General features: G+C 45.1%; 1 protein-coding gene across 1 annotated transcript; it reads left to right on the top strand.

The window, feature by feature from the left end:
• The first annotated feature begins 214 nt into the window (after positions 1–214).
• PPIC (peptidylprolyl isomerase C) lies at positions 215–13,840 on the top strand. Its single transcript, XM_054488346.2, has 5 exons — positions 215–714; positions 7,809–7,922; positions 8,359–8,452; positions 11,257–11,441; positions 13,210–13,840. Exons 1-5 carry the CDS (start codon positions 598–600, stop codon positions 13,336–13,338), a joined length of 639 nt encoding a protein of 212 aa, XP_054344321.1. The 5' UTR covers positions 215–597; the 3' UTR covers positions 13,339–13,840.
• Positions 13,841–14,943: the final 1,103 nt, after the last annotated feature.

The raw sequence follows: 14,943 nt of genomic DNA, 5'->3' as shown, positions 1-14,943 counted from the left end.
AGAGAGGCCATTATTCGAGTGCAACAGGGCTCCACGCGTCCAGCGGTGTCAAAAGTTCTGCTAAGCGCCCAAAATCTAGCAAAAGGTTCCGATGGGCCATTGGAACTCGGCGGCCGCGGCGGAGGCTGCTCCCAAGGCGGCAGCAATCAGACCTAGACCGGCCGCAGAGTTCCCAGTCCCGCGGAGCGCTAGCTGCCGGGCGGACGCGGAAGTCCGAGAGCCCTGGTCTTCCCGTCCAGGTTTAACCCGCGCCTACGCGGTAAATTCCAGGAGGTGCTCCCAGCCTAGCCCGTTGCGCCCGGCTCTGCGCCTGGGCAACCCGGGCTCCCTCCAGTCCCTGGCGCTCTCCGCACCCGCCACCTTAGGCACGGCGGCCGAGCGCTGGCTGCGCCCTCTGGGCGCGCTCCCCCGAATCCGAAGTTCGCGTCGCAAGTCTGAACTTGGGAGGAACGCGCCCCGGGTCCCCGCCCTTCCCGGACTGCCCGATCCCCATCCCCCGCAACCGGGAGCGCGCAGGCGCAGCCGGCCGGGAGTCCCGTCAGCGGTCCCGGAGCCTGTGTCGCGCCCGTGCCGGTAGCGCCGCTGCCACCGCTCACCATGGGCCCGGGTCCTCGGCTGCTACTACCTCTCGTCCTTTGCGTGGGGCTCGGCGCGCTTGTGTCTTCTTCGGGGGCCGAGGGCTTCCGCAAGCGAGGCCCCTCGGTGACGGCCAAGGTGACCCAGAGCGGCGGGCAGCAACTTCCCCTGTTGCGGGCGGGGCCCTGGGGGCGCTTTGGATACTGGGACCTCGGTGTCAGGGCGGGCGAGGGGGAGGCTTCCCGGGCGCAGGGGGACTGGAGGCGGCCGCAGGACAGGGTGGGAGGGGGCCGCTCGCGTGCTGGGAGGCCGGCGCTCCGGGGGAGACCCTGGGGGAGCTGGGCTGAGGCCAGCCTGCCCCCGCCGCAGGCTGCTTGGACTTCTTGCCCCGGGTCGGTAGTCCGAAGTAACCAGCCTGGGGGTAGAAGAGGCTTCCGGAACCGGCGGGCCCGTTCTCCAGGAAAGAGACTGCCCAAGTACTTCCTTCAGCGTGGCCTGGGCTGGGGAGCACAACGAGAGGAATGCGGGGAGGGGGGCGGGACCCGCACAGGAGAGGCGCTCGGAGCCCAGGGCTTGCAGCCGCTCGCCCGCCACGTGGTCTCCACGCTGGCCGCGGTGGCTTCGGGCAGGCGTTAAAGCGCCTCGCTCAGATGAGAGACTACCCTCCGCCTCTTTTGGGGAACCGTCGTCCTCTCCCGGGAAGGGGAGGTGCGCCTTCAACTTCGGCGGGCTACGCGAGGCCGGGCGAAGGCGGCACCTACAGACCTGGGGCAGCCTCCACTGCGGGGAACGGGGGCGGAGGGCTGCCAGAAAGTGCGTCTTTAAGGCTTCCTCGTACTTAACTCCGCTTCAGTTCTTTTTTCATCATATTTAACCAAGGGTAGACGATAATGGGAGAATGCAGGGAGAGGGAGGGGATAATTTGGTGACCATGATCACCACTTCTAGAAAACCCACTGGCAATAGTGTCTTGGAAACTGAAGCTGGAGGGGGCAGGCTGCAGCTGAAAGTGGTCTTCATCAGTCTGGGGTTTGTCAGTGGAAACGATACTAATCAACGAGTGGAATGCTTACATCCTCTACCGCAGACGCCACCTGAGGACGGGGAGGAATAGGGGTGGGGAGGAGGAGGTCCAGCTCAGCATCTGATGTCGCAGAAAGGCCGTGCCACGCTGTGGGCGGGGTTGATAAACAGCCTGATGGTTTTGAGAAGCTCTGATCTTACTCCCAGCCTCTTGATCTTGTAGGCATGTCTAACTTTGGGAAACGGTTTGTGCAAGGCCACAGAGCTGAACGGGGTCTCTTGATAAAGCCATAAACATAAAATTCGCACAATTATGAAATGTTGGAGGAAATAAACTTTAATATACTTTGGGTGACATTTAAAAATACCTGAAAAGCGAGAAAAACCAGCGCAGGGAAGACTAAGGAGGCAAAGGGAACTGCATGTGCATAGGTCCTTAAACAGGAAAGCCCTCCCTGCATTCAGAATATGTGGAGAGGATGGCGTGGCTTCAGCGCAGAATGAGAGGTGACTTGACATGAGGTTGCGAGCAGCAGCGGGATCACACAGGGCCTTAAAAGCTGCAGGTAGGCGTGCGGGTATTGAGACAATTCTTAAAATTTGAAGTGTTATTCTGCAGTCAGAGCCACTGAAGGGTTTTAAGCATAAGAATGGCATGATCTCAATATATACTCTTGAGAAATTTATGTGGTCACTCAGTGGAGATAGAAATGGGAGGTCATTCAGGGCACCATGCCAGAGTCCAGATGATGGCTTGGATTAGGGTGGTAATCATTGAAATGGGGAGCAAGGGAAGGACTTGAAATAGATTTTGGAGATATAACTAACAGGAGTTGTTGACGGTTTAGAAAGGGGGTGAGGGAGAGGGAATAGGATTGCCAAATAAAATACAGGGTGCCCAGTTAGATGTGAATTTGAGATTAACAATGAATAAATGTTTTTAGTGTAAGTACGTCCCCTGCAATATTTGGGAACAAGTTTCACCTGGGAAACTTCTTAAACCTACTGATGCAGTGACCTACCCCAGAGCAAGTCAATCACAGTCTGTATGGATGGGGCTCGGTATCCTATCTTTTAGAAGCTTTGGGTGATTCTGATGTGCAGGCAGTGTGGGCTGGGAACCCCTGGAAGATGGAGCCAAGAGAGGAGGAAGCTGGTGGCTGCAGGAGGGGAAGGGTTTGAGCATCCTAAACCCTTGTCTGTGACACTGTCACTGAGGGAGAGTTTGCATGTACCCTACTCTCAGAATTGTTACTTAACATGTCTTTTTTTCCCCCTACTAAATTTGTCATTAAGTTTTTCTAAAAGCTAATTGTGTAGGTGCGTCTTAAACAGATTCTGCTCTGTTAAATTACTTTTTCATGAACTTCTAAAGACAACTAAATCTATTGGAAAATGATGTTAAAAATAATTTCTCTGAGTGCAGACAAGTACATTAATTGGCCATTGCTGTAGTGTATTGTTTTCTTCAGCAGTGTTTTTGTTTACCTCTCATTTCATTTAAAAATAGGAATCTGTAAATAAGAGAGGTGTGAGGTGCTATTCCGCCCACATGGCCATTAGTGGCACTAACTCTGTCCACAGATCCTGCTGCTGGGCCAGCCTGGCAGGTTCCTGACCCAGCCATAGAGGCTCAGGTGGGGGCTCTGGCTCATTGGGCTCCAAATCCACAGAATTATATTTGCCGACCTATATTTTTGAACCAATGCCATGGGATCTGTGCAGGATCCAGCATCGGGAGTGTATGAAATAATGCCACTATCCTTCCAGCTGCACACATATTACAGCTTGCAAGCACATTAGCATGTAGTGGCCAGGAGGCTGTGGCTAGATGGCCTTGGACAAGTTATCTAATGTCCACAGCTCAGTTTCCTCCTCTGTCAAATGGAGATAGAAATCATCCCTACCTGGGAGGGCTTTGCACATTAGATGTGGTAAAGCAGATTTCTTAGTCCATTTTATGTTGCTGTAAAAGAATACTTGAGGCTGGGCAATTTATGAAGAAAAAAGGTTTATTTAGCTCACGGTTCTGCTGTGAGCTGTAAGATTCAAGACTGGGCATCTGGTGACAGCCTCAGGCTGCTTCCACTCACAGCGGAAGGTGATAGGGAGCAGGCATGTGCAGATCACGTGGAGAGAGAGGAAGCTGAAGGGGATGGTGCCAGCTTCCTTTTAAAACCAGTTCTCATGGGAACTAACAAAGTGAGAACCCACTCACTTCTGAGATGGCACCAAGCCATTCATGAGGGATCTACACCCATGACTCAAACACCTCGCATTAGGCCCTACCTCCAACATTGGGATCAAATATCCAAACCATAGCAGCAGGTAAAGCACATAGTCCATAGTCCCTGATTTCAGAAGTCACTTGTTAGTGTTATTTGTGTTTATCTTAATCCTACTGTGACAGAGCAGACCTGAAAGGAATCATCATTTATTTTACAGATGAAGAAAGGGAGTTCAGAGTTTAATTAATTTGCTGAAGATTCCATGGCCATTGAGTGGTGGAGCTGCATTTGAGAACAGTTTCTTCCACATGCGCAGCTCATGTACTGGGTGTGTTCCCTAGTTACTTTGGAAACGGAATCAGGATTAATTCCACAGGGGTTTGGGTCAGGCTGTGTAAGTGCCTCCTCCCTCTTCCTCTACCTCCTCCCATCTCCAATGCCGAGTAATTTTCAAATGACTTTCAAGGGCAGCCTTGAGGGAAGAAACAAGTGACTGAGGTGCTCACCCCCAAAGTCTAGCATGGAATCCAATATCACCTTCCCCAGGAAGCCCACACTGGTCTCCACAGATAATCACCACCCCTTACCATGACACCTTATCTGTACTAGTCTTATAAAATCTGACTTCTTATTATATTATAGCATTCATATATGTGTTTTCTGTTGGACTGAAGCTCCTTGAGGGTAGGAGCTTTGTAGCCCCACCCCACCGCTGGCCCAGCACTGGGCTTTGTTCCCAGAGGCACTCAGCAACATCAGAGATGAATCCAGTGGTGAGAGGGTTTAGAGTGAGAGCGTTTGCTGGCAGCTGTCTCACCTCCTGTCTAGGAATGTGTGTGCCCAGGTCCTCCTTGAGTATCATTTGACATTGAACCATTTAACATTTCTTGACTGCCTCCTCCTGCTGACCTTAGGTGGCCACTGGGGAACTAAAAACACTGTTTCTACTCCTTAGGGTTTCCCTGGCTAGACCGGGAGAGCCCTATTAACGATAAACCAGTTTAGCTAGAGGCAGCCTTGAAATTCTGGCTCTCACACTCATAGTAGGGAAACCTTGGTAAATCACTTAACCTCCCTCATTCCCACTTTTCTCATTTGTAAATTAGTGATAATAGTTCCTGTCCCACCTTTCCCGGTGTGGTGAGGATGAATTATATAAGATGATGTGGGTTACCCACACTGAGACCACCATTAAGTCATGTTTGTTTCCTTCCCTCTTTCTTCCTGCTCCTCCTCCAGTGTCTGCCCCTTTGTTTAAATGCCTCTCCTGGCTGGGCGCTGTGGCTTATGCCTGTAATCCCAGCACTTTGGGAGGCCAAGATGGGCAGATCACTTAAGGTCAGGAGTTTGAGACCAGCCTGGCCAATATGGCGAAACCCCATCTCTACTAAAAATACAAAAATTAGCCAGGTGTGGTGGTGCACACCTGTAATCCCAGCTACTCAGGAGGCTGAGGCACAAGAGTCGCTTGAACCTGGGAGGCAGAGGTTGCAGTGAGCTGAGATTGTGCCACTGCACTCCAGCCTGGACGGCAGAATGAGATTCTGTCTCAGTAAATAAATAAATAAATGCCTTTTCTGTCTCTCTCATACATTCCTTCCACCACCACCCCAGTGCAGGCCATTATGACCTTATTCTTGAACTGGTGTAAGAGCCTCCAGATTCTCTTTCTCTCTGTTTGAGTAACATTCCCAGAGCCTCACTTGACCCTATTCTTTCTCTTCTCTCTGTTGCCTAACAAAACTCATGCTTAGGCCAGCATCTGTCCTCTGCCTTCTGGAACTGGTGGGCAGCTTCTTTCCTGGCCCCCCACCCACTCTAACCCCTAGTTGTGGTCAGAAGGGCAGCTTTGCTTCTCTGCACACAGGTCACATTTCCTGCCTAGGTGCATTGGTTCCAGAAAGAAGTCTGCCAGGCAAGGCTCACCCCCATCTGTGTTTGGGGAGATGGCTCCCCTTCTCCCAGGCCTGCCTGCCTTCAAGCCTTCCTCCTTAGCCTCACCATTCCTGCGGGCCTGGGCATACAGTGTTTGGGTGGCATTTGTCACACACTGCCCTGTACTGTGGTTATGGGTTTGCCTATCCTATCTCTTTATTTTAAGCTGCCTTAGGACAGGGACTCTCTTATACAGTTTGTCCCCTCACATTGCCTTTTACATAACCTTGCATAAATACTTGTTGACAAAATGAGATTTGATTTTATCCTTTCCATTAGAGTTGGCAAAACCTGCTATGAAAAAAAAAAACTGCTATGTGTTCTTATGCTCACTCATGAAGCTGAAGGATATTTCAATTTGGGGAAAAAATTATAATAATATGTGTGCTAGGCTGTGTGTAAAAATACGTGATTTTTGCTGAAGAGTTATGTTGGGTGACAGGTACTTTTTCTTCATCTGCTCATGCTGCTCTCCCAGATCTTACTCCCTTCCTAAACATTCACAGGCTTTGTTGTCTCTTCTTTATTTTAAAAGTCTGGAAGGCTCTTCTAGTGTCTCATATGATGTTTCTTTAAGGTTTCATCTCTGGCTTCCTGGTGCTGCTTTGTTATTGCTGTTTATTGAATTTACACCTTGGCTTGCAAATCCCTTTGGAGAAACTGCTTCTCTCGTAAGCCGGCTCTGCACTGACCAGGCCCATGGGTGTGTTGAAGCACCTTCCTATCCCAAGCCATGCTGAATTGCACTCCTTTAATACACTGCCCCATCTCAAGGGCAGGGCCTTTCATGCATTCTATAAAGCTCTTCTATATAAATAATAATAAAAGTTTTGCTGCTTTGGCCATGTAAAAATTGTAAAATGCCACATGGAACACTAAATATCACATCACCCTGTGACAGGCGTACTGATGTATTGGCAGAAGCTCTTGTCTTGAACTGAAGCTTGGCAGTCTTTACTTAGTGATTTTTCTAAACTGTAAGACATCTTTTTTCTTTGACAACCGTTCTTATATTTTTTAAAGCCATCTCTTGAATGTCTTTTTTACCCATTCAAACAGTAAATTGGTTCATGTAATCTAAACGCGCTAATAGAATGCCCTTTGACTTTGTGGCCTTTTCAAGCGTTCTATTTCAGAATCATCTTAACACAGTGATTTGTGAAGCAAAATGCATATAATTTTGTTTCAGATGAGACAGTTAAAAACAAGTCCAAGAGAACTTTTATGGTTTTACCTGCAAAAAGGGGACTCACACTCACTCCTGGCTATGTGTCTTCTTTTTCCTGTTGTAAAATGTTGGGTTAGGAAAAGCAAATTCTACTTGGGTAACTTGGGAACAAGAGGACTGAATTCAGTGTCTGAGTTTACAGGGTGATGGCTTTGTCAGTGTGATGACCCACGCTTAATGTTTGCTGTCCTTTGGAAAGCTGGGGACCTGGTGCTTTACTGTGCTTGGACATGAGTGGCAGGCCTTTTGAAGGACTGCTGTGTTTCACCATTTTTACCATCTCCTGGATGGCAGACATCTATTGAGAACTCATTGCAAATTTAGGACTGTTTGAAATTATAAAAAAATAAATTTTGGTGGTTAGCCTGTTTCCTCACAACTTTTTTTTTTTTTTGTCCTGCCAAGATTAGAGAGCATTACTTTCTAAGAGAGCAACATTTTCCATTCAACTCTTCATCCATAAAGCCAGGAAATGAGAAGTAGCAGCAGCGTTTGTCTGGGGTATGGGAAGAGAAGAATTATTGAAGACTTCATTGGCCAGCGCTGACAGAGTTGAGTCAGCCTGTAAACTCAATACCTGGTACAGTGCCTGGCCCGTGGGTGGTGCTTAATAAATGTTTCTTGAAAGAATATTTGTGAGTGAAATGCACCCATGCAATAGTTTTAAAGTACCTTTAATTGATGTCATGATCCTTTACAAAATACTGATGGGCAGGGCTTTTGTATGTGGGTCAATTCTCAGATTTTAATTTTCACTTACCTTGTATTTGTGCTTTTCCACCTTATAACCTTCCACTTTGCCTTTCAACTGCACACAGGTCTTCTTTGATGTGAGGATTGGAGACAAAGATGTTGGCAGAATTGTGATTGGCCTCTTTGGAAAAGTTGTGCCCAAGACAGTGGAAAATTTTGTTGCTCTAGCAACAGGAGAGGTATGTCTCAATTTTATTTCCTTTAAACTGGGTCTTCTTTCTTTTAAGCCAAATATAAAGATGTCATCTGAGAAAATAAGTATTAAATTAGTATGTCAGATGAACCTTACCACATTTGACTTTATTTTCCAATAAAATATGTATTATTTGGGCACTCAGTGCCCTTAGGCTTCTGGAAATTGGGAGAAAATCATCATCAACTGAAAATATGGTTTGCTCTCTTTTAACTTATTCACATTAATACTTGACTTCCATAACATATTTATTTTTTGGTCAGCTAATGACAAATTTCTCTCAGTAAACCATAACTGGGATATAGTCAAGTTCTGTAGTCATTTTGTTTAATTTTCTCAGTTTGTCCTTTCTAGATCAACACTGAGTTTATCTTTCAGTATGGCCTCTGTTACTTGTTATTCAACTGAAATAATCTCTTTAGAAAGGATATGGATATAAAGGAAGCAGGTTTCATCGTGTCATCAAGGATTTCATGATTCAAGGAGGTGACATCACCGCTGGAGATGGCACTGGGGGTAACGTCTTTGCATTTTTCCTTTCCCATTTACCAAACTGAAACCTAAGATTAAGCCAGTATATGAACCCAATCTGTTGAAATCCAGAGCTAAGGAACACAGTTGTAAAGATGACTCTACCTCTTTAAGAAGGTTGGAGTTTTGGGGACTCATCTAGCAGCATCTCGACAGGTATAAGGGAGGCGTCCTCATTTTAAGCAGGATTGTTTTGGTGTTTATTGTCTTTCCGTAATTGAGATGTATTCATTTTGCAGTTATTAAAATACCAGACTACTAGTCAGTAGCCATACAGAAAATATCTTTCGTAGGAAGGAAAAGGTGTGGAACATGAAGCTGCATTCCCCTGGGATGGCAGCGCGCGCGCAGAGGTGGGCGTTGCAGGCGGAAGATGGGCCTCACACCAGGAGGTTGAGACTAGAGTTAGCAGCAGGGTCACAGCGCACTTTCCTCATTCTTTCAAAATCTTTCATCATATTGACAAAACAGTAAAAAACAAGTCCAAGAGAACTTTTAAGATTTAACCTGCAAAAAAGTGACTCACACTCCTAGCTATGTGTTTTCTTTTTTCTGTTCTAAAATGTTGGGTTAGAGAAAGCAAGTTCTACTTGGGTAACTTGGGAACAGGAGGACTGAATCCAGTGTCTGAGTTTACAGGATGGTGGCTTCGTCAGGACCCCAAGCTTACTATTTGCTGTCCTTTGGACAAAGCTGGGAACCAATACTTTTTTAAAGTTAAAGCAATAGCTGAGTTGTCAAAATTGTAATAGAAACAAACTCTTATAAACAAAGTTGGAGTTCAATAAAGTAGAAATAGTTAAATTTAGAGTTTCAAATCTCCTTAGCTTATTGTTTCTCATTGAGGATTATAGCTTTCCAGCTCCATACACTGTTTTCTCTTAAAAGTTTAGTTCTTTTCTTGAACATACACCATATATGTAACTCCAAAGAATTTAAATTTACTTTAGATTTAAGATTTTTAATTCAACAAATACTGGTTTGGGTGGATATCTGTTGTCCATTTTTAAAGCAACAGGCCATTTTCAAGCACTATTTCTAATTTTATGTTTATTGCAATGGTTTGTTTATAACAAAAAAATGGCTACTATTAAGTGCTTTGATTTGCCAGGCACTTTGTGAAGATTACTTTTAGTTCTTGCAAAAATGCTGAGGAGTATGGGGATGTAGACAGGAGTGGAGGAAGGCATTTAGGTTACCCCAGGCAATGGGATTTGCTGAGGACACTCATGGATCTCACTGGAAAACCCTGGAGTGCTGGTGCCCGTGCCCTCGGTGCTGGCATCCCACCTTCCTGCCATAAGAATGGTGCCAGCAGGAATGGTGACTGAGCTTCATTCTGCCCTCTTTTCTGCTACCTTTTTTTTTCTCACTACCTTCCCTGCCCAGTGTGCATCTTGCGTTAGAATTCTCTGAATTTTGGATAGACAATGTTTTGGGCAATTTAAATATAGCCTAGACCCTTCTGTGGGAGCGCTCTCCTACAAGGCCACTTGAAGTGTCACTGACCAACCAGTTATAAATTGCTTGGCTTTGATATCCACTTCTGGGCTTTTTTTTTCTTTTGAGACACAGTCTCACTCTGTCACCCAGGCTGGAGTGCAATGGCATGATCTTGGCTCACTACAACCTCTGCCTCCCAGGTTCAAGCGATTCTCCTGCCTCAGCCTCCCAAGTAGCTGGGACTGCAGGCGCCTGCCACCATGCCCGGCTGATTTTTTGTATTTTTAGTAGAGATGGGGTTTCACTGTGTTAGCCAGGATGGTCTCAATCTCCTGACCTTGTGATCCGCCTGCCTCAGCCTCCCAAAGTGCTGGGATTACAGGCGTGAGCCACTGCGCCCAGGCTACTTCTGGGTTTTCTAACTGAATCAGAATTTTGAAGTTGGCAACTGACAGATAAGGGGCCCTACAGAAGGGGAGGTGGGCCTGGCAGACTCTTGAGGTATTAGAGGATAGTCAGATCCATCTCATGGTCTGTGGAGAAAGATCTTCCACTCTGCCTGCCACTTTGCTAGAACTCCAGACCTCCTGCCTTGCTTTGGTTCTCCTGTTCAAGGTTGACCACTGGGTACTCCCAATTGCCATCATCCTCTGTGTCCTGTTGGGTCCTGAAGTTGCTGTGACCAACAACTTCCAGATCAGCTGCTATTGTTCTTGGTGCTGAGGCAACAAAAAGCACCAGCTTTAGAATCAGAAAGTCAGATGTTCAAATTCTGCTCTGCTATTTTCAAGTTTTGTAACCTCTGTTTCCCATTGTAAAATAGGACAGAGAATACCTGCTCTTCAGGGTTGTTATGAGAATTCGCTGTGGGTGTATATTGAATGCTTGGTGCATCCTGGTTGGGTGCTGAGTAACACCCAATCCTGGAAAAGTCACAGGACTGTCCTGAGCTTTGAGTCTCAGGAAACAGGTACACAGCCACTAGGATGGCTCACACCTTTTCATCTGGCTTTAGGATGTTTTCCTGCCCTTCAGTTCCTTCTCACTTCAGAGTGAAATCATGGACCTGCTTGATCAAGGTTTGGTCCTTGGTATGAGGCCAGAGAGTATCCCGCTATCCTGTCCCATATTTAAGGCTTTCTTTGTTTATTTTAGGCCCTAGTGCCCTGTTTCCTTAAGGAGTTAATTTTATTCCCTCCTTCACTTCTCCTTATGTTTGAACATGTCTTCCCCATCCCTACCTCCTATAGGGTTCTAGTAACTGATTCCTCTAAGGCCTTATGTTTCCCTTTGAAGAGGTGACTTTTGGAAGACATCTGTTCACTCTCTTCCTTGTTTTGTCTCAGGTGTGAGCATCTATGGTGAGACATTTCCAGATGAGAACTTCAAGCTGAAGCACTATGGCATTGGGTGGGTCAGCATGGCCAACGCTGGGCCTGACACCAATGGCTCTCAGTTCTTTATCACCCTGACCAAGCCCACCTGGTTGGATGGCAAACATGTGGTATTTGGAAAAGTCATTGATGGGATGGTAAATTGATACATTTTTTTCCTTTCAAAGCTTTATATTTTTATTGAGAGTACTTTCAATGATTTATTTTAATCTTAAAATATGCTTGTTAGAGATCCATTATATAGCTGACTGGCCTCTTCAAAGGTGAATAAATTATATATGGTATGGCATTTTAATTCTTAGGGTCATTGGCACAGCAGCTAGGGACTTGACAAGGAGAAATTAAAGACAAGTTGATTTATTTTACTACTTGATATAAATGTAAAGCCCTTTTTAATGGAACCAATATATACCAGGACCCCATATATACACACAATGGAATATTATTCAGTCTCCAAAAGGAAAGACATTCTGAGGACATTATGCTAAGTGAAATAAACCAGTCATAGGAAGACAAATACTATATGACTTCATTTATATAAAATATCTAAAGTGGTCACACTGATAGAAACAGAAAGTAGAATGGTAGTTGCCAGGGGCTGGGGATGGGGTAAATGGGATGTTGTATTTAATAGGTATAGGGTTTCAGTTTTGCGAGATGAAAAATTCTGGCTATTGGTTGCACAACAATGTAAATATACTCAACACCACTGCACCGTGCACTTACGAATGAGTAAGATGGCACATTTTATGTTATGTGTTTCTTACCAGAATTAAAAATAGTTAAAAACAAAGCAAAACAAAACCACCCCAGAATCCCATCTGGTTCAGCTCAGACACCTAGGTCACATTCACAGAGACACGCAACAAAAAATTATCGAAGAGAATTTGAATCTGTACTGTTGGGTCTCAAAGAATGTCAAAGCAGTCCAATTCACAACCCGTAGGAACACTTCGTAAAACCCTCATTCCCTTTCTCTCTCAATATTGCTGCCTTACAGGTGCCTGAAGTAGCACTCTCAGCTCCTAAACTGGTTACTGTAAAGTCTGTCCATCCCAGGCCTGGACCATCCTTGTCTCCCTTTCCTTTTTCCATGTTTCATTTTATTTTGTTTCCATGTGACTTATTCTGCCTCCCTCAGCCAAATGTAAATAAACCAATCTTGCTCGCTGCAGTTCCTTCACAACTACCTGTTTTTCTGATTCTATCTAACACAAGTTTGGGAACTGAGCTAGTAGCCTCAATGCTGTCTGGGAAACCCACCAAAAACCTACTTTCTTATTCCTTGCCCAGTCCAACCTCCTTCAGTGTGAAATACCGTACTGTTGGGCTTGTGAAGCCTTCCAGGGTAGAGAAAGATGCCTTCACAGCACTGTGGGGGGCTGGGGTTACATTAGTATTGGGCTCAACTTATAGGTTAATGGCTTGGGTCACCTTTAAAATGGACAAACCTAGAACTAGGTCCATTTCTGAATCTGCTTTCTGGCCCATACATGTGAAGACCTATTACAGGATGGAGCTGAAACTGACTCAGACTTCATGTTGACTGTTACGCTGGCTTATACCAGGTGAATGGAAATGCCTTTTACTAGAGCTGGGTGTTTACAAAAATATCTACTTTTTTAGAATATAAAATGCTTATTTAAAAAGAAGTGAGGAAATATACCAGTGTGGTCGCTGAGTAAGAAGGTCATGGGTGAATTTTATTATGTGATGTATGTATTTTCTACATATTCTAAGTTTTCCACAGTTAGCATGCATGGTCTTAGTAGTCATAAAAAACCAACCAACCAACCAACCTTATTTCCTTCCCACGTGGGCTTTTGGAGTTGGCTTTGGTTTAACCTTTGGATTGCTATAGCTGCTGGTCAGAATTAAACCATGTGTCTACTTTTCTCTCACCAGACAGTTGTGCACTCCATAGAGCTCCAAGCAACTGATGGGCATGACCGTCCACTCACCAACTGCTTGATTGTCAACAGTGGCAAGATAGATGTGAAAACGCCTTTCGTGGTTGAGGTCGCTGACTGGTGACATAACTGGCAGAAAACAAGGATATGCTTTGGCAGGGGTGTGTGTGTGTGTGTGTTTGTGTGTGTGTGGTGTGTTGTCTTTCAATTATTTGCTTTTTTTTTTTTTACTTTCTTTTTGTATTCTATCGCAGATCACAGGAAAGTTATAAAAATCAAACCATCACCCTTTAGTTTGCTTGAACTTTAGTAAACCACCTGCTTAGGGACTTTTAACTTAAATATATCCCCTTCCTCAAGTGGTGCTATTTTTAAACTAAAAAAAACTTTGAATTGGCTATTTTTTTAACGCAATAATTTTTTTTATGAATTCATTATGATCCCCATATTGGGTAATGCTGAACATTTATCTGAAACAGATGAGGATATTAAGTTTATTATTTTGTATCCAAACAGAAATTCAGATAAAGGGAAATTTGACTAGTGTAACCTGAGATATGTCATAGGGATTTCTTTCTGACAAAAGGGTGCTTGGCTGTTCTTTATATTAAATACTTTTAGATCAACTCTTTTTGCAAGACTTTTTAAAAATGTAAAGTTCTTTAAAAAATAAATATACAAAAATACACACACTCTAGCATTAACAGTGAACAGATTAGAAAGATTTTATAAATCAAACTACAAACATAATTAGATAACTCAGAAATTATGCCCATCCACATCTCATATACTTAAGGTGATTATTTACTTATTGTTATTCAATGTAACATTTTTAGAAAGTTATCTTTAGCCCAGTTGCAATAGAAATATTTTTTGTTACTTACATAAGGGGATTAAGACTCAGGCTATAAGGCCTGGGTATGGTGGCTCATGCCTATAATCCCAGCACTTTGGGAGGCTGAGACAGGAGAATTGCTCGAGCCCAGGAGTTTGAGACTAGCCTGGGCAACATAGTGAGACCCTGTCTCTACAAAAACTAAAATTAGCTGGTCATGTTGGTGCACATCTGTAGTTCCAGTTACTCAGGAGGCTGAGGTGGGAGGATCGCTTGAGTCCAGGAGATCAAGGCTGCAGTGAGCTGTGATTGCCCCAGGCAACAGAGTGAGACCCTGTCTCAAACAACAACAACAACAACAACAAAACCCACTCAGGCTGTATTTAAACTAGATGAGGCCAGGTGTGGTGGCACATGTCTGTAGTCCCAGCTACTGAAGAGGCTGAGGTGGGATGACTGCTTAAGCCCAGGAATTCGGGGCTATAGTGAGCTATACTGATTGGGTATCTATACTGTTCGGCATCAATATGGTGGCCACTGGGGAGCATGGTAACGCCAGGTTGCCTAAGGAGGGGTGAACTGGCCCAGGTTGAAAACAGAGCGGGTCAAAACTTCTATGCTGGTCAGTAGTGGGATCATGCCTGTGAATTGCCACTGCACTCCAGCCTGAGCAACATAGCAAGACCCTATCTTTAAAAAAAAAATAACTAATGGGAAAGTGAAATTCTACTGGGGCCTTGTTATAACATACCTGGCTATAACAGAGTGTGCTTGATCTCTGTTCAGATGGGAAGTGTTGTCTGTTAGAAAACAGTGCCATTGCTTCTCCTCCAGGACTCAAGCAGTGAGGATCCATCTCACCGAGTTGTATTTTAAGAAAATTGCCTCCGTGAG

Source organism: Pongo pygmaeus, chromosome 4 (assembly GCF_028885625.2).
Source record: "Pongo pygmaeus isolate AG05252 chromosome 4, NHGRI_mPonPyg2-v2.0_pri, whole genome shotgun sequence".
Lineage (NCBI taxonomy): Eukaryota > Metazoa > Chordata > Mammalia > Primates > Hominidae > Pongo > Pongo pygmaeus.
Note: the sequence above shows the minus strand (reverse complement) of the source record. Positions and strands in the feature narration are given on the sequence as shown.